Source organism: Hyphopichia burtonii (assembly GCF_001661395.1).
Source record: "Hyphopichia burtonii NRRL Y-1933 unplaced genomic scaffold HYPBUscaffold_1, whole genome shotgun sequence".
In the NCBI taxonomy this organism is placed as follows: Eukaryota; Fungi; Ascomycota; class Pichiomycetes; order Serinales; family Debaryomycetaceae; genus Hyphopichia; species Hyphopichia burtonii.
This window is the reverse complement of record NW_017963728.1, coordinates 1,907,204-1,925,294: the sequence shown is the minus strand read 5'-3', so window position 1 is coordinate 1,925,294 and position 18,091 is coordinate 1,907,204. Positions and strand designations below refer to the sequence as shown.

At 34.3% G+C, this 18,091-nt stretch overlaps 10 protein-coding genes across 10 annotated transcripts; 7 read left to right on the top strand and 3 right to left on the bottom strand.

The window, feature by feature from the left end:
• Window positions 1-389: 389 nt before the first annotated feature.
• On the top strand, window positions 390-1,856 carry HYPBUDRAFT_133165 (uncharacterized protein; the record flags this gene model as incomplete). The annotated part of the gene is made up of 2 exons (XM_020219508.1): window positions 390-707; window positions 795-1,856. The coding sequence occupies 2 exons, from the start codon at window positions 390-392 to the stop codon at window positions 1,854-1,856; spliced, it is 1,380 nt and encodes a 459-aa protein (XP_020079239.1).
• A 45-nt stretch (window positions 1,857-1,901) lies between these two features.
• Window positions 1,902-3,606, top strand: LAP3 (bleomycin hydrolase). The gene has a single exon (XM_020219192.1). The coding sequence runs from the start codon at window positions 2,086-2,088 to the stop codon at window positions 3,580-3,582; it is 1,497 nt and encodes a 498-aa protein (XP_020079238.1). The 5' UTR covers window positions 1,902-2,085; the 3' UTR covers window positions 3,583-3,606.
• Window positions 3,607-3,714: 108 nt separating this feature from the next.
• Window positions 3,715-6,376, top strand: COG4 (Golgi transport complex subunit; the record flags this gene model as incomplete). Its single annotated transcript, XM_020222676.1, has 1 exon — window positions 3,715-6,376. Exon 1 carries the CDS (start codon window positions 3,770-3,772, stop codon window positions 6,374-6,376), a length of 2,607 nt encoding a protein of 868 aa, XP_020079237.1. The 5' UTR covers window positions 3,715-3,769.
• A 54-nt stretch (window positions 6,377-6,430) lies between these two features.
• Window positions 6,431-7,141, bottom strand: YTH1 (cleavage polyadenylation factor RNA-binding subunit; the record flags this gene model as incomplete). The annotated part of the gene is made up of 1 exon (XM_020220579.1): window positions 6,431-7,141. The coding sequence occupies one exon, from the start codon at window positions 7,139-7,141 to the stop codon at window positions 6,431-6,433; it is 711 nt and encodes a 236-aa protein (XP_020079236.1).
• Window positions 7,142-7,618: 477 nt separating this feature from the next.
• On the top strand, window positions 7,619-9,112 carry OSM1 (Osm1p; the record flags this gene model as incomplete). The annotated part of the gene is made up of 1 exon (XM_020218314.1): window positions 7,619-9,112. One exon carries the CDS (start codon window positions 7,619-7,621, stop codon window positions 9,110-9,112), a length of 1,494 nt encoding a protein of 497 aa, XP_020079235.1.
• Window positions 9,113-9,191: 79 nt separating this feature from the next.
• On the bottom strand, window positions 9,192-10,394 carry SPO7 (Nem1-Spo7 phosphatase regulatory subunit; the record flags this gene model as incomplete). The annotated part of the gene is made up of 1 exon (XM_020224017.1): window positions 9,192-10,394. A coding segment is annotated over one exon (1,203 nt), but the record flags the coding sequence as incomplete, so codon positions are not given.
• A 725-nt stretch (window positions 10,395-11,119) lies between these two features.
• GWT1 (glucosaminyl-phosphotidylinositol O-acyltransferase) lies at window positions 11,120-12,640 on the top strand (the record flags this gene model as incomplete). The annotated part of the gene is made up of 1 exon (XM_020218251.1): window positions 11,120-12,640. One exon carries the CDS (start codon window positions 11,120-11,122, stop codon window positions 12,638-12,640), a length of 1,521 nt encoding a protein of 506 aa, XP_020079233.1.
• A 58-nt stretch (window positions 12,641-12,698) lies between these two features.
• On the bottom strand, window positions 12,699-13,346 carry HYPBUDRAFT_97579 (uncharacterized protein; the record flags this gene model as incomplete). The annotated part of the gene is made up of 1 exon (XM_020223994.1): window positions 12,699-13,346. A coding segment is annotated over one exon (648 nt), but the record flags the coding sequence as incomplete, so codon positions are not given.
• Window positions 13,347-14,104: 758 nt separating this feature from the next.
• HYPBUDRAFT_101529 (oxysterol-binding protein) lies at window positions 14,105-15,379 on the top strand (the record flags this gene model as incomplete). The annotated part of the gene is made up of 1 exon (XM_020218128.1): window positions 14,105-15,379. One exon carries the CDS (start codon window positions 14,105-14,107, stop codon window positions 15,377-15,379), a length of 1,275 nt encoding a protein of 424 aa, XP_020079231.1.
• A 676-nt stretch (window positions 15,380-16,055) lies between these two features.
• On the top strand, window positions 16,056-16,361 carry HYPBUDRAFT_103489 (60S ribosomal protein eL33; the record flags this gene model as incomplete). The annotated part of the gene is made up of 1 exon (XM_020218270.1): window positions 16,056-16,361. A coding segment is annotated over one exon (306 nt), but the record flags the coding sequence as incomplete, so codon positions are not given.
• Window positions 16,362-18,091: the final 1,730 nt, after the last annotated feature.

The window sequence follows — 18,091 nt, the reverse complement described above, 5'->3', positions numbered from 1 at the left end:
AAACTAAGAAACTCGGAAGCTAAAAAACTAAGACACTCTTAGGAAATCAATAGAGAACGCGGCACGAATATTCAAATGGCTTGTGAACAGTCCCGACAATACTGTAAGCCAACGAGCAATGTATTGATTGATAATCTCAAGTATTCAAAGGTTAAAAGTAGATGAATTGAAATACAAATTCATTAAATGAAGCATTTTGTTTTGTTCAATTGGTAGCTCTTTTGGTGTGTGCAGGTAATCCCAGCGCATCATGCCGCACCCGTGCACCAAAAGAGAATCGGGTGAAAAAAAAAAAAGGTTCAAGCGAAGAGATGAGGGACTAAATGAAAATTATTGAAAACTACTGAAAAAAAGGAACTATTCAGAGGATAACAGCAGAACAGGATACGATGTCAGCGTTTTCGAGTTTGTTTGGAGCAGGGCCGCTGAAGGTGGACCAAGAAGTTGCTACGCTTTTCAAGGCGTCCAGTGGGCCGGTGAGTAGAAAGAACTTACCAAGCAGAACTGAGATTGATATAGAAAGTGAAGAGGAAGAAGAAAGCGGGAGTGATGAAGAGAGTGAAGAAGAAGAGAAGGAGGAGGAGCAGCCTGCAAAGAAGAAGGCCAAGACCCAAAAGGACGAAAACTACGACTTAGAAGCTAAGTACTTTGATAAATTGTATAATGAGCCTGAGAAAGAACAGGAAAAGAAGGAAAAGAAGGAAAAGGTAGAGGAAGGAAAGGAGGAAAAGGAAGAAAAGGAGGAAAAGGAAGAAAAGGAGGAAAAGGAAGAAAAGGAGGAAAAGGAAGAAAAGGAAGAAAAGGAAGAAAGTGATAGCGAAAGCGATAGTGAAGGTGAAGGTGAAGAAAGTAAAGAAAGTAAGGAAAAAAGTACCAAGGCTAAAACCATTGATTTGAAAGAACAAGAGTTAGAAAAAGCTGAAAAGACAGTCTTTGTTGGTAACGTATCAAACGGAGTCATCACCTCAAGACAAACATATAAGAGATTCAAAAAATTGTTCAGCGAATATGGGAAAATCTTATCGATACGTTTTAGATCAATTTCATTTAATGATGCCGTACCTCGTAAGGTTGCATTTGCCAGAAAATCGTTACACGATGCAAGAGATACTGTCAATGCGTACGTTGTTTTCCAGAACAAAGAAGAAAGCTTAAAGGCAACCAAAGAATTGAATGCCAGTATATTTGATGATAATCACATCAGGGTTGATCATATCACTCATCCATCACCAAAAGATAATAAAAGAACCATTTTTGTTGGGAATCTTGATTTTGAAGAACAAGAAGAAACTTTATGGCGCTACTTCAATAAAAACACCAATAATGACGTTGAATCAGTTAGAGTAGTGAGAGATTCTAAAACTAATTTAGGTAAAGGTTTTGCCCTTGTCCAATTTAAAGATACTTTATCAGTTAATAAAGCATTATTACTCAACGATAAACCAATGAATGACGAAAAGAAACTGCGTAAATTACGTATATCTCGTGCTAAAACCAATGCCAAACCTTCAATCTTATCTCCAAATCATATCGATAATCAAAAAGGCCCTAATCAAAAGAAAAATATCAAAGTTAAAAAACCAAGACATAAAAACTCCGAAAATTTATCTGATCAACAAAAGACTAAATTAGGGAGAGCTCAATCAGTCTTGGGTAAAGCCGACAGGGCCACCGTAGGTAAATCCAAGACCATCGTGGAAGGTCAAAGAGCCCATAAAGGTGATTCCATTGCTGGTATTAAAGGTTTGAAAAGTGACCGTGAAAGAAAAAAGAATCAAAAGGGTAATGTTAAAAAACCTAGAATCAGAGAACGTAGTACCAAATTTAAACAAGAAAGAGCTCAAATGAAAAAGTAATTGTATATTAGTTAGTCATCTCTTATAATTAGCATTCTAATTGTCCTTATATTCAATGTAATTACAACCTTATCAGTTATAATGTTGCAAAGTATTGAAATTGTGGATTCCGCGTCCGGGGATTTTGTCAGCCATACAAACCCCCTTATCTATACCAAGGGGACTATAAATACTCAGGTACTTGCCCCCTATTCAGTCACCAGGTAGCTCTGTACTATACTTATTCATAATGGGATCTACTACGTCTAAAGAATACGAACCAAGGGTCAGCGAGGAAATCGTTGATGAGAAAGCTGCTTATCGAAAGGATACTAACATTGAAGCTAAAATGAGAGGATTGGCCTTGAGTCCAGCCAATAATGAATCTAGTGAACTTTCGGTCGATTCGTTATCTGGATGGGAAGCCGATTTGTTGTCGGATCCAAAAAATAGGTTAGCTCAGACTGCATTAGCTAAGAATCCAATCACTGCCATTATTAATACTACTAAGGTTGATCAGAGCTTACAGGATCAATACTTCTTCAATGTGGAAGTAGAAACCATTGGTTCTCCTTCTTATTATGATAATCAAAAGTCATCGGGACGCTGCTGGATCTTTGCTGCTTCAAACGTGTTGAGAAGTCATGTTATCAAGAATTATAATTTAAAACCAGATGGATTCCAATTGTCTCAGAGTTATCTTTACTTCTACGATAAATTGGAAAAAGCCAATTATTTTTTGGAAAACATCATTGATACTGCTGAAGAACCCTTGGATTCCAGATTAATTCAATACTTATTGAGTGCTCCGGTTAACGACGGTGGTCAATGGGATTTGATTATTAATTTGGTTAACAAATACGGGGTTGTTCCCCAAGAAGTTTTCCCCGATAACGCCCAAGCTGTGTCGTCATCTGGGTTCAACCATGTCTTAACTGAAAAATTAAGAGAGTATGCCTTGATTTTAAGAAAATTGATTAATGAAGGTGCTAGTAATAAAGAAATATATGATGCTAAGAATACCTTCAATAAGGAGATTTATAATATCACTGCCTTGTCCTTGGGCACTCCTCCAAAGCCAACCGATTCGTTTACTTGGGAGTTCATCGATAAAAATGGCAAATACAATTACTTTGAAACCAACGCTAAAGATTTCTACGCCAACCATGTTAAATTCGATGCTTCAAAACAGTTTTCCTTGGTAAATGACCCAAGAAATGATTTTAATAAGTTATACACCGTTGAAAGATTGAACAATGTTTACGAAGGTAAGCCAATTGAGTATATCAATACCTCTTCGAATACTTTGAAAAAAATCGCCATTAAACAATTGAAAGACAACGAGCCTATCTTCTTTGGTTCCGATGTTGGCAAATTCTCCGACCGTGATTCAGGGATCTTGGATACAAATGCTTACTCCTATAAATTAGGTTTTGGCACCGATTTTAAACTAACGAAACTGGAGAGACTCCAAACTGGTTCTTCTGCCATGACTCACGCCATGGTCATAACCGGTGTTCATTTGGATCCTAAGACCCAAAAACCCGTCAGATGGAAAATTGAAAACTCCTGGGGTGATGCCGTTGGTGATAAAGGCTACTTCCTTATGACTGATGATTGGTTTGATGAATACGTTTTTCAAATCGTTACAAACAAAAAGTACACCGACAAAGACCTTTATGACGTATACAAAAAGAAAGATTTTGTTACTTTACCTTTCTACGATCCTTTGGGTGCCTTAGCTTAAATATGTAACAGAGAATAATATGCCTTTTATGTTATAGTCTTCTTGTAGTAGTTATAGTTTTTTCGCAGTACAAAAAATCAACGAATCTTTAAGTCAACACGCAAACTAACAAAAAAAAAAGTACTACTTATCTTCACTCCAAGGTACAGAGTTGGTGGTTTAATAGCTGGCATAACCGTGTTTAACCATGTCTAAACTTCGGAATAACTCACAGACATTGTTCCCAACTCTAGATGAAAAATCATTGAGAGAAAACTATATAAGACTCGAGGAACGGTTCAAACTGGCAAGTTCAGTGAATGATCTAAGTCAATTATTGAATGAAATAGACGTTGCTACTCAAGATATAGACTTGGGACTCAACCAATACTCGGCAATTCAATTGAAGAAACATCAACAAGAAATTACAAACATTGAATTGAATAGAGCCAAGTTATCTTCTGCAATCACCAACTCCAATGAATTAAATAATATTTTTTCATCAGCGAATAACCTTGGACATTCATTAACTTATAAGATCAAGTCGTTGGATCTGGAGATTGGTAACGTTAATAAGACTTTGAACTTTGTCACTGATATTCAAACATTGAAGAACAATATAAATCAAGCTAACTATGCTATCGAACATAAAAATTGGATTCTAGCTTCTCAATGTATTAATACTGTTAACAATAAATTAGACAATAAGTTGGTCAATGGTGAATTTGCCTCAGTAGTCATTCCATCAACAGATATACCTGAACTACCAAATGTTACTGTGAAGAAATGGACAGAACAATTGACAGAGGTATTCCAAAATAACTTCAATGAATCTGCCACTAAACGTGATATACCAGAATTGACCAAATACTTTCAACTTTTCCCCTTAATAGGACAGGAGGAAATTGGCTTGAACTGTTACTCTAAGTTCATTCGCTCAATTATATCTGATACATCCCGTGCTTTAGTAAATTCTGCTTCTTCTACCGGCGATGGTCCTAAATCCGGGTTATTTGCTACAATAAGTATGCAGTTATTTGAAAATGTTTCCGTGATGATTTCTCAGCATGCTCCTTTGATAAATAGGTATTATGGTTCAACTTATCCCAATGCAATCCAATTTGTTATTAGTAAAATTCAACAAGAAATCGATTCACAAATAGGTTTAATAACTGACAGTTTTTATGATTTGAAAAGAGTTGAAAAAATTTTGCAAGATACTAAACTTCATAAGTTTTTAACTTTGAAAAAGAGAGCAGGGGTTCATTTTGACCAGAATAATAACTCAAATCAACAAGGTCAAGAGGATGAAGCAGAATTTGTTTCGATTGTTGAGGTAGGGGATTTAATCAATGAGTTTGCCTCTATTTTCCATCATTGGGCATTGTATTGTAAGTTCATAACAATAAATTACTTTTCGGATTCAAAATCAGAATCAGATAAACAACAGGAAGATTTGAAACTTCCCGATCTCCTATTAAACTCTTCTTACACCAAAAAGATCCATAAAAAATATATCACAGCATTTGAATCCTTATATAAATTTTACTTCCGTCGCTCGCTTGAGAAAGCAATAACAATTGAAGAGTTACCACCTTTGGATTCATGCTTGATCATTTCTAATGATCCAAAATCACCAGACCAGGTTCCTGTTAGTTCTGTGATTGAAGATTTTGCCTTAGTATTACATTCAGTACTAAGAAATATAGTTGACTGTGGTCAATCTACATCGGTTAAAAACTTTATCAATGATTGTTTACCAGTAATGAAAAATGATTTGATCAATGGATTTTTAATAAAGTCCATAAATGATAATCCACCACGTTATAATGCAACTTTGAGTTTAGTTGCTTCTTCTACATCGCAAAACGGACCCTTGAGCAATAATACCAGTCCTGGAATTTCAAGAAGTAATACTCCCGCTCTTGAATCAAACGTTGCAGGTACGGGAATGGGATTTTTCAAAGGCGCTTCAAGTGCTCTTGGTAATGTTGTTGGTGGAGCTAGTGGAGCAGCGGCAGGTCTTGCGACAACTACCTCCAATAATACCAAGTTAACTAACTTTGTTATTTATTTAAATACCATTGCAATGGGTCAAGAGTATATGACGAAAATTTTTCAAAATATAACAAAGGGTAACCTGAATAGCTTAAAATCAATTTATCCATTTGGTAAAAACAACGAACAAGTTTTCAACATTCTTAAGAATGAATTAGTTGAGCCATTCAATACTATTCTTGGTAAAATTATACTGGATTCATTAATCAATTTTTATAATCAATCCTTGAAGAATAAAATAATAGGTTTTATCAATGAAATGTTCCCAGATACAACCGATTCCGCTTATATCATTTATTCATCAAATAGTCTTAATGATACTAGCTCCATATTGAAATTCACAAATAGTTGGCAGTCATTAATAAGACCATATAAACAAAGTTTCCACAAATCTTTGATTTACGATAAACTATGCAGACTTTTAGTTGTTAATGTTGCTAACTTAATTGAAAAAAAATTAACTATGGTGTTAAATAAATTCAGAATTAATGAATTAGGTGCATTAAAATTAGAAAAAGATTTATCATTTATTATTAATGAAGTTTGTGAAGATAATTATGAGTTAAGAGAAAAATTTTTAAGACTTACCCAGCTCGTATTGTTAATTGGTATGGATGAAGATGAATACGAGCTCAGCATTCAAAATAAACCACCTAAAGATGATAATAATGAAGATGAAGATGATATAGAATTATTAGGTATTAATTGGGTTTTAACACCTCAAGAAAGAAATCAATTCAGAAAGTATCGCATATAGTATTTAGACTCTACAATAAAATTAGATTTTGAATATATAATTAACTATACACTATTATTCAGAAGCTTCTTTGGAACCATTTCCAACAGCACTTGTCGGACTATCTTGAGCACTTTTTGTGAGTTCAGCAGAACTCTCTTTACTTTTTTCAACTTGTTCCTCTAACATTTCGTTTTCTTTTTCAACAACCTCTTCGTTTAAAGTTTCAGTATCAGGCTTGATTCTCAACTTGATAGGAATGTTATCAAACTTAGGGTGAGTGAAGTCACACTCAAACCCTTTAGGACAAAACCCGGTCAAATAAAGCGGACAGAGAATCTTTCGTATATGTCTGTTTGGGCACTTTGGACCATCTGGACAAAATCCCTTTTCGTAATTGAAACATTCAGGAATCTTCAGTTGAGGATCAACGTGCAAATACAAACACTCGGGTGTTTGAGTACAATATCCATTCTTTGAATAGAATAAACATTCTGGCATCTTTCTTAAATTATATTCATGTAAAAATTCACAGTGATCATTCTTCTTACAAAGTCCTCTCAACCAATGCTTACACACAATCTTATTCGAGTACATGGCCGAAACATGCTTATTTGGACAGTCATTGCCATTAGGACAGGAATTCAACGGATTTAATGGATTGTAAAACTGACAAACTGGACGATCAGGATCTAATCCAAAATTATATTCTTTCCTTAGGAACGGCTCAAACTTGAACCGTTTGTTTCTCGTGTCTGGATGTATGATGGGATTATGCTGTAGCATTATGACCTAGTATGCTTATGGATGAAAAGTATTCTAATACACTTTAATGAAGGAAAAGCTGATTATCTCTAATGATTAATCATCAGCTCCAGTTGTTTTTTTGTTCTTTTAGATATTTTTTTTTTCTCTCGTTAATAGTGTGGGGACCCTATGCAGGATTTTTCAGCCATCAGATGATTTTATTTGGTGATAAAGGTATAAATATCAGACGGATGCTTGAAGAAAGACCATTTAGAAGAGAAAAGTCATTAATAATCTGCGGAGAGACATATCTGGTATAAGTGTGAAGATTTATACCTGAACAGTGTTATTGTTATAGTCATCATTCCACGTAATTCAAGGGTTTTTAAGCTTGTTTTAGTTGTTGTTATATTTTTGTTGGTGCTTAATTTTTGCAGAACATCCATAGTGATTAGAAGCTTTTTGAGAAACAGCTCTGCCTCTGCGGTAGGTTCAGTAATGACAGGTAGTAATAGAATGGGTGGTGCTTTAGTTGAACCGGATTTAGAAGGGGTCATTGTCATTGGCAGTGGACTAGCAGGTCTTACTACTACATTACAATTACTACAGAAAGGGATTAAAGTTACTTTGTTGGAAAAAACCGACAAGTTTGGTGGTAACTCTGCTAAGGCATCATCTGGTATTAACGGAGCTGAGACGAAGTTCCAGAGTGAAGAAAATAAAGATTCAATTGAAGCATTTCAGCAGGATACGATTAAGTCAGGAAAGGGGCTTTCAAAGCCTGATTTAGTTAAGACATTGACCAAGAACTCAGCAGCTGCCATCGAATGGCTTAGTGGAGACTATCTTGGAATCGACTTATCCAAAGTTACAAAGCTAGGTGGTCATTCACATGCAAGAACCCATAGAGGTGGTGGTAAACTACCCCCAGGTTTTGCAATCATATCAGAATTGACTAAAAAGTTGGAAATTTACTCTAATGAAGCTGAAAATTTGAAAATCAAGAAACAAGCCAGTTTGAAAAAATTGCTTTTCGAAAACAATCAAGTAAATGGGGTAGAGTACATTTTGGATGACCAAATCCACCAAATCAAGGCTAAAGCAGTTGTGTTGGCCACCGGGGGGTTTTCTGCTAGTTTCGATGGAGATAAAAGCTTATTAAAGAAGTACCGACCTGACTTATTAAATCTACCACTGACGAACGGAGTTCAGACCACTGGTGACGGCCAAAGAATCGCCGAGAGAGACGTGGGTGCAAAATTGATTCACATGGACCAAATTCAGATTCATCCAACCGGATTCGTTCAGTTAAAGCCAAACGACGAACTTTCATCCGCTGCCAATAAGTGGAAGTTCTTATGCGGTGAGTTGATTCGTGGTATTGGTGGTATTTTAATCTCTCCCCAAACTGGTGGTCGGTTTGTGAATGAGTTGAGTACAAGAGATATCGTGACTGATGCCATAAATAAGAACTGTCACATTTCACAAAACAATCTCTATGGTATTGAAGAAGATAAAAAGATATGTTTGATAGTGGTAGGCGAAAAGGACTACTTGAAGGCTAAGAATCATATTGATTTTTATATGTTCCAAAATTTAATGTTTAAAGGAACAATCAAAGATTTAGCAAAGAGAGTTAAAGACTTGAACCCATATACGGAAGTAAAAGAAGACGATTTGAAAAATACTTTGATTAATTATAACAAAATCATTAAATCCCAAGGAGATCGCTACGGAAGATTGGATTTTGGTCATGAGTTCATTTTGGAACAGGAATTATACTATGGTTTAGTAACTCCTTCGATTCATTTTTCAATGGGTGGAATTGAGATCAACCAATACGGGCAGGCTCAGAATAAGGATGGTCAAGTAATACCCAACTTATATGCTGTTGGCGAAGTCAGTGGAGGAGTACATGGTGGGAATAGGTTAGGTGGAAGCTCATTATTAGAATGTGTTGTCTTTGGTACAGTTGTTGGTAAACATATATCTACAAAATACAAACTTTAGTTAATTTGGTGTATATGCATTAATAAATAAAGTCACTTTATGACATTGTAGTTTGATCAGAAGCAGATTCAAGTTTTGCTAAGCGATTCAAGTTTCTTTCACTTAATCCATGACTTGATTTTCTTCTATCTTTACGATCCTTTTTATCTTTATTCAATAATCTCTCTCTATTTAATGAGTCGCGTTGATAGCTTTCATTAACAAAAGCCATCATTGCATTTCGTCTTCTAACACCTTCATGGATCCAAAATTCACTTCTGTATAGTTCCCAACCTTCTCTTACATCCGTATTGAAAACACGGGCATTCAAAACGAGTTTGACATCAGTTACCCCAATTCTTGGTTGGCATTGCAGTTGGCAAGAAACGAGAAAGACTTCAACTTTTGAGTCTTTATTACCCTTGATAGATGGATAAACCTTATGTAGACTATCAAGACACATAGTAGCCAATAATAATACAAATTCACGAATTAAATCAATTATACTATCAGTCCAAGGAGTTTTAATCTTGACGAGTCTAACATTTAATTGACGTAAACCTTTATTAGTTGATGATAAGAACTTTCGAGGTAGAACAATTGTCTTTTGGTATTCACCAGATAAATGATATAACATGAGAGTAACGATTAAAGAAAGCAAAAAGATCTGTAGGATTACTCTAATTGGACCACCATTTGAAGATGAATTGACATCGTTACTGAAATATAAGTGATGAGAAATTGAAGCAATTAAGGAACATAAAATTGATAAGAAAGTTAAATATTTTCTTCTTAAAGCTCTTTGTTGAATAACTTGTTCTCTTAAACTTTCTTCTAGAATTAATAAATTACGGAAAATTTTCCCAGTGGCGGGAGTCAGGGTATAACCACTACTTGTTTGATATTCATGATTCAAATTATATGAAGAAGAATTCGAAAGAGGATGTCGTATGGATGATTTTTCACTTGCATGATCCGAATTTTTGGATTTTCTTCTTATACGTTTTTTAGATTTAGGTGTTGGAGTTGTTTCTAGACTATCTCTCCTTGAGTCAGATACTGAAGACGAACGAAGATGAGAGCTGGGAGAAGTCTTTTTCTTTTTCAATCGGTCTTTTGTTTTCGAAATTGTGGAATCTGTTTCTGATGCACTAGAACTATTATTATGGTAGTGATAATTATGGGGTAATGAAAGCGAGTTCAGAGATCCCACGTCAGAATCAGAGTAAATCACAAAATCATCCTGATTGGTAGAGTTATTAGAACTATATGGAGTTAAATTCATCATTGATTCCATGGACGACGTCGAAGATCTTACATCACCACTAGACCTGGAAGAATAGTTGAAATCTTTATCATGAGTGATGTTGGGGGACGAAGGGGTGGTACTTAAATCCCCATCATTTATAGGGGACTCAACACTCTTAATAGAAGATGACGTTGGCGTCGTCTGGCCAGTATCGGCATGGGGATGTTTTTCTTCACTTTCCTCTTGAGACATTAGACGGTATTCGTGATTTAAAAGTACTATATCAGCATAAAAAAGTGGAAGGATAAGTAGTTAAACACCAGGATCAATAAGTATCAACAAAAAACTCAAGTAATGAAATGGAAAAATCAATATCAATCAACAAAGTATGTTGAAGAAAACAATAAAATGGAATTTCACAATAGGTCACAAGAACAGGAGAAAATTAGACTGGATGAGCCATACGATTTCAAACAAGCAGACAATAGATTGAATGTGAAAGACGGGGGTACAGCGTACTAATGGGTCTACACCTGATACTGCGATGTCAACCAAGTGGGATATCCTGACAAATGAATGACTGTGAAAGAGTAATAAGTCTTCTGTTTCATAAATTGTATTGATAATGTCCTTTTCTATTTTTTTTTTTTTTTTTTGTATGGTTCGATTTCAAAATGAAAGACCCGGACACCACGAATAATGATAAATTTCATTATACGAGAGAGACATAAATCAAAATAACACGTCTATAAAGAGTGCAATTTGAAAGAGAACCAGAGATGTTTGGATTCGGAAGGAAGCAAGAGCAGCAGCAAGATCCCGTGGTGGCGGCAGCAGCCAATCTTGCGGCGTCTTTGAAGCAGCAGAAGGAACAGTTTGTATCGGATTTGACTGGGGGTCCAATTGACGAGATCTACTATATTACTACGGTCTCATTAACGGCATATTTCACGTATAGTTTGATGTATAAGTATTATAGACAATCCACTGCCATTCCAATTGATTTCAGTTTGCAGGTAGTTGGTCTTTTGTTATCGATTAGTTTATATGCTGAGAATGTGACTTCATTACATTTCTTAGTTGGGATTCCTGGGATTATAATTTATCTTTTAGCTAGATTACTGAATCAGCATAAATCATCAAAGAAGAAGAATGCTAATGTTGACCTTTTACCTAAAAAATCATTTATCACTGCTTATAGATCTCATATGATTATCATTACCAATATTGCAATTTTAGCAGTTGATTATAAAATTTTCCCAAGAAGATTTGCTAAAGTTGAGACATGGGGGACATCACTTATGGATATGGGAGTCGGGTCATTTGTATTTTCAATGGGACTTGCTAATAGTCGATCAGTGATTAAGCAACGATTCAAATCATCGGATAAATCAAGTTATAAATTCAAAGTTAGTCAACATTTGAAATTGATCTACCATAATACTGTTAAAGCATTACCGGTTCTTGGATTGGGGTTGATTAGGTTAGTCAGTGTTAAGACTTTGGAATATCAAGAACATGCCACTGAATACGGTATCCATTGGAATTTCTTCATCACACTAGGGCTATTACCGATATTCCTTGGGATTCTTGATCCTTTATTAAACTTATTACCAAGGTTTTTAATTGCAGCCATCATTGGTGTTGCTTATGAAGCTTTATTGAATTATGGTGGGTTGGTTCAATATATTTTGAAATCTAATAATCGATTTGATAATATCATCAGTATGAACAAAGAAGGGATTTGCTCATTTGCAGGATACTTGAGTATATTTATATTTGGGCAATCATTTGGATCCTTTGTATTAACTGGGTATAAGACTCCATTCAATTTGATTAAAATGACCCTGGTGAAACAAACTAATCAATCTAAAGCCAATAAGAAAAGAACAACTTTAGAAAAATGGTTTAGTGTATCAACTACTCAAGGGTTAGCTATCATGACATGTTCCAGTCACCTTATATTCTGGTTTATTCTGCAAAATTCAAGTGTTTCACGTAGACTTGCAAATTTACCATATATCTTTTGGGTTATTTCATATAATTCAACATTATTATTGGGGTATAACTTAATTGAAAAATATATTGGTGAAAGTGAGTCGAGGGTTCTTAATGCAATTAATAATAATGGGTTAGCTATTTTCCTTTTAGGTAATTTAGGTACTGGATTGATTAATTTGACCACCAATACTTTGGAAGCTAATGAGATTACTGCATTCTTAGTACTTTTAATCTATGCAGCCACTTTCACCACTATAGCATTAGTTTTAGATCATTATAAAATTTATATCAAATTATAGAGCAAGTATATATATTAATACATTAAATTTTAATTTCTTGATTACCTGCAATTACATCAGCACATTTTAAGTTGGATGGATTTGTATCAGTCATACAATAATGGTTTGGTTTTTGGCTAATGATCATTTTAAAAGTATCTACCTCCTCTTTGTGCTTGCCATCAATAACCATACCTTCGCTTTTATCGTAAATGGCTCTTCTTCTTGTACTTTTCGGAACGTCGACGTAAAATGGTTTAATCATTAATTGAGAGTACTCTCCTTTAGAAACACTACAGGAGTAAGAGCCAGAATATGAGAAGGAATTACCAACTTCAACCCCCAAATTAGCACCAAGTAGAATATTCGAATAATTATAAGAAGTTGCAGCCTCAAGCGAATTAGTAAACGTTACTGTAGCCTCATAAGAGTTTTCAATAGATCCTCCATCCCCATACCCACTATCGATACATGCAGACACCGGAATATAAAAGGGAGCAGACTTGATTGAACGTTCTTGCGCCTCAAACTCAACAGTGTACCAATCATTATCCTTATAGTCATAATACATATTCAATTTTTCATTTTTGAAATAAAATTTATTATTATGATTCTTCAATAGATTGCCCCAGTCTTTTCTCTGCATCTGGCCGATCGAATTCATCACGTACAACGTTGACGAATCGTCGGGGTCATTATTATGAACAAGAACATCCGAATCAACTCCAAACACCCAAGCTGCAAAAAACAACAATACCAACACCTTCATCGTTAATTACTTACAAATACTCGGCAACTTTCACATAACCTCTTCCTTTATACTAAAACCTACTGCAAAAGCATACTGAATATCTACACCCACTTGCACAACCAACAGTCTTTGGTGCAACAGCAGTACCAACCTCTGTAGACGAGAATACTGCAAAATGAAGATGTACGGAGCTCACGTCACGAGCCACTGCAAGAAACCCAGCTAAACGGACCGACCAGAGGCCCAGCTGGCCTGCGAGCCGGACACCAAGCTGTTCTCTACCCACACTCATGGCTTATGACTACTGGATGATGGCTACTGGCTTGTACTGGCTTAAATGGCTATACGATTGAACGAAAAAAAGCGCAAGACAACGAAAGCGAGGAAATGCTAACAAAACGAAAAAAAAGCTTTCAAAAAAAAAAAAACCAGAACAGAAACAGGAGGAAAAAATGAGAGGGACAAATTCATATTCAAAAATATATAATCATTTGATTGCCATTTTCTTTACAAAGTATCATTTGAGAGTTGGGATTTACCAGGGAAGACCCATCAATTGGATACTGTTATTGGTAGGAATTTGAAATAGTTCAGGCGAGCCATTTTAGTGATTAATAGGTTGAGTCGACTAATTGAGTTGACTTATTGAGTTTAATTATTGAGTTTAATTATTGAATTGTTGGGTTTAATAGTTAAGATATTGACTTTATTTGAAATTAGGTAAGTTTATAAATATGTCAAACGTAGCACAATCTAGTTCATGGACATCATTTCTCAAGTCCATTGCTTCATTTAATGGAGATTTATCATCATTAACTGCACCACCATTTATTTTATCACCAACTTCATTAAGTGAATACTCCAAATACTGGTCAGAGCATCCAGATTTATTAATGGAACCAAACTTTTTGGCCAATTCCGAGAATGCCGAAAAGTATGAGATTGAAGCTATGTCATTGAAAAGAACCATTGCAGTTGCAAGATGGTTTATTTCAACCTTGAGATCACAATATTGTTCTCGTAATGAAAATATGGGATCGGAGAAAAAACCACTCAATCCATTTTTAGGAGAAGTTTTCGTTGGTAAATGGCAAGATTTATCAAAAGATGGTAAGATTGGAACTACTAATTTATTAAGTGAACAAGTTAGTCATCATCCCCCAGTTACTGCTTATAGTATTTATAATGAAAAAAACAATACTTTATTACAAGGATATAATGGAATTAGATCATCATTTTCAACAACTTCAATCAATGTTAAGCAATACGGACACGCTCTTTTAAATTATCAAAATTTGAATGAAGATTATTTGGTGACTTTGCCACCATTGCACATTGAAGGTTTAATTACTGCCTCTCCATTTGTTGAATTAGAAGGAACCTCTTATATCCAAGCTTCCAGTGGTTATATTGTTGTTTTTGAATTTTCGGGAAGAGGTTATTTTTCCGGTAAAAAAAATACTTTTAAGGCTCGTATATATAGGGACATTTTATCTTCTTCAAATAAAGAAAACGCCTTGGTTACTATAAGTGGTCAATGGTCGGGTAAATCTTATATTGCAAAAGGTTCCACTACTCCTTCGAGTAAATCAGATGAATTATTTTATGACGCTCAATACAAAAAACCAGAAGAATTGATTGTTAAACCAATTGATGAACAACACGAATTAGAATCAAGAAAAGCTTGGTCAAAAGTGGCCGAAGCAATTAAAAAATCCGATTATGATTTAATCCATGTCGAAAAACTGAAATTAGAAAATGAACAACGTGACTTAAGGAAAAAGGAACAAGAATCAGATATCAAATGGGAAACCAGATGGTTTGACTCAATCGATTACTCCGACTCCTCTTACCGTGATGCTTTCACCAACTTGATCAATTTATCTAATTTATCAATAAAAAACTGTCCTTCCGGTAGTGTTAAAGGCGGTAAATACGATAGCGGTGATGCCAAACACTGGAGATTCAATCCTTCCAAATGGCAAAACGAATCCGAAATTAAACTTTGATTGTATACTTCAATATATGATAGATTGAAATTTGTTTGTAGGTGCAAAATCGGTTGCATTAAAAAAATAAACCAAAAATAGAAAAGAAAATCAAAAATTTATTTTTAATTTAAAAATTGAAAATAAAGATCCGTACAGCTGTTTAGGGCTTTTCGGTGGTGTGTCACGTGCTGTCACCTAGGGTTGGTTATATACACTCCCCATATATTACCTGCACATAGGCATTTTTGGGAAAGGAAAAAAACTCCCACACACACAAAAACCGCTCGCACTAACAAAAAATTCTAACAAAAAAATTTGAGATTTTCTCACTCGAAAGAACGAAAAAAAAATTTATACTATTTTATATACTTCAGTACTTGTATTATAGTCTTAATATTAGAACCATCACCATAATATAATAAAATGACTGAATCTCACAGATGTATGTTTGGATGAAATGAGTGGAGGGAGTACAGTAATGCAGGATGTCGATGCAGAAGGCCATGAGTAAAGTCATGAAGATTGGAAAATGAAGGAAGGGCCCATCGAAGGTGAAAAATCGAAGAAGACTTGATTGATGAAAAATATGAAATGAAATATTGAAAAGGATAATTCAAGATACGCATGGACGACAACTGGATTATTGTTACTCCCGCTTGCAAATTTATGAAATAAATACTAACTTATTATTATAGTATACGTTAAGGGTAGACACTTATCTTACCAACGTTCTAAGAACGTTAACAACCCAAACGTTTCTTTGATTCAAATTGAAGGTGTTAACAATGCTCAAGATGCTAAATTCTACTTAGGTAAACGTATTGCTTACGTTTACAGAGCTTCTAAAGAAATCAGAGGTTCTAAAATCAGAGTTATTTGGGGTAAAGTTACCAGATCTCACGGTTCTAACGGTGTTGTTAGAGCTAACTTCAGAAAAAACTTACCAGCTAAAACTTTCGGTGCTTCCGTTAGAATTATGTTGTATCCATCTAACATTTAAATTAATTTATCATCTTATCAATAATTGATTTATCTTACTTACCTTTCACCTTATTGTATGTTAAATAATACGAATTATATATTATAATAAAAACTCTTATAATTTTTGAATCTTCTATGGCCAGGTTACGGTTATTTGTAGAATTGGTAGCTTGGTGTACGAGTCTGTACCTTTTGAATGGTTTGTACAGGACAATTTTGTTCGTTGGCTTTTTTTTTTTTTTTTTTTTTATGTTTTTTAATCTTCAAATTTGAAGACTTACTTCATTGAATCGTCCTTTAGTCCCCGTTTTGCATTAGTATCTTGTTTAGCATTGTATATAATATGGCAAAGAATAAAAAGAAACAGTCGAATGGTCAAAAAGATGAAGAACCGGTTTCAAATAGTGATATAGAGACTCCTACAAACGAAACTTCAAATAATAATGAAGATCAAGTATCCCAATTACAGGAAAAAATCAATGAATTGACGTTGAAGCTTGAACAGCCAGACTCAACCAATGAAAGAATAAAAGAATTGGAAACAAAATTGAAAGAAACAGAAGAAGAAAGAGACTCGTCACGATCATCCTATGATGCATTATTGGGAAAATTGTCCGGGATGAAATCGGTTTTCAGTAAAATGAAAGAATCCCAAATTGAGTTAGAAGAAACCAGGGAAACCCTCGAAACATTAACTCAAGAACGAGATTCATTAAAAGATGAAACTAAGAAACTTCACGATTCAAATAATAGCTTGAATAATACTATCAATCAATTGAAAACAGAATCAAATGATTTGAATAATGAGTGTGAAAGATTGAGTTCTTCCTTAACCATCTTGAGAAGAGAATACCAATCTAAAGATGATAATTTACAAGATGAAAAATATACTTTAGAAAATGAAAAATTTAGGTTAACGAAAAAATTTAACGAATTAAAATCAGAATTTGAAGAATTGAAAATAATAAAAGATGAAATTTCAATGGAAAATAAAGATTTAAATTCAATAATCGATGAATTGAAAAATAAAATTGATTCTAAAGATGATGAAATAAATCAATTAAATTCAACAATATTAAACGTTAATAAGCTTATAGAGTCAAAAGATGCTGAGATTTCCTCTTTGAAACAAAATTATGAATCAAATTTGACCAAATTGACCGAATCATCTGGCAATTTTGAAAAACAAGTCGAATCATTAACCACCCAATTGAACGAAAAAGATTCTCTAATCGAAGAACTATCCAAAAATTCAAATAAGATCAATGAATTATCCACAGAAGTTAATAACAAACAATTACTCATTGGTAAATTAAGACATGAAGCAATCATCTTGAATGAACATTTAACCAAATCTCTTACCATGTTAAAACAACAATCAAATAATACAAATAATACTATCGATAAAGAATTGATCTCAAATGTCATTGTGAGTTTCTTACAATTCCCAAGAGGTGACTCCAAGAAATTTGAGGCTTTACAATTAATAAGTGCCCTTTTAGAATGGGACGAACTGAGAAAAGTTCAAGCTGGGTTATCCCACAATCAACAATCCTCAGCAAATGCAAACAGAAACGAAGACGGGAAGCCAGCAAGACAAAGCTTTGTTTCTCTATGGACTGATTTCTTAGAAAAAGAATCATCAAAGTAGTTTTACTTACAAACTAATGCAATTTACAGTAGAATAGTCTTTTTTTTTTTTTTTTTTTTTTTTTTTTTTTTTTTTTTTTTTTTTTGATCCAAAACTCT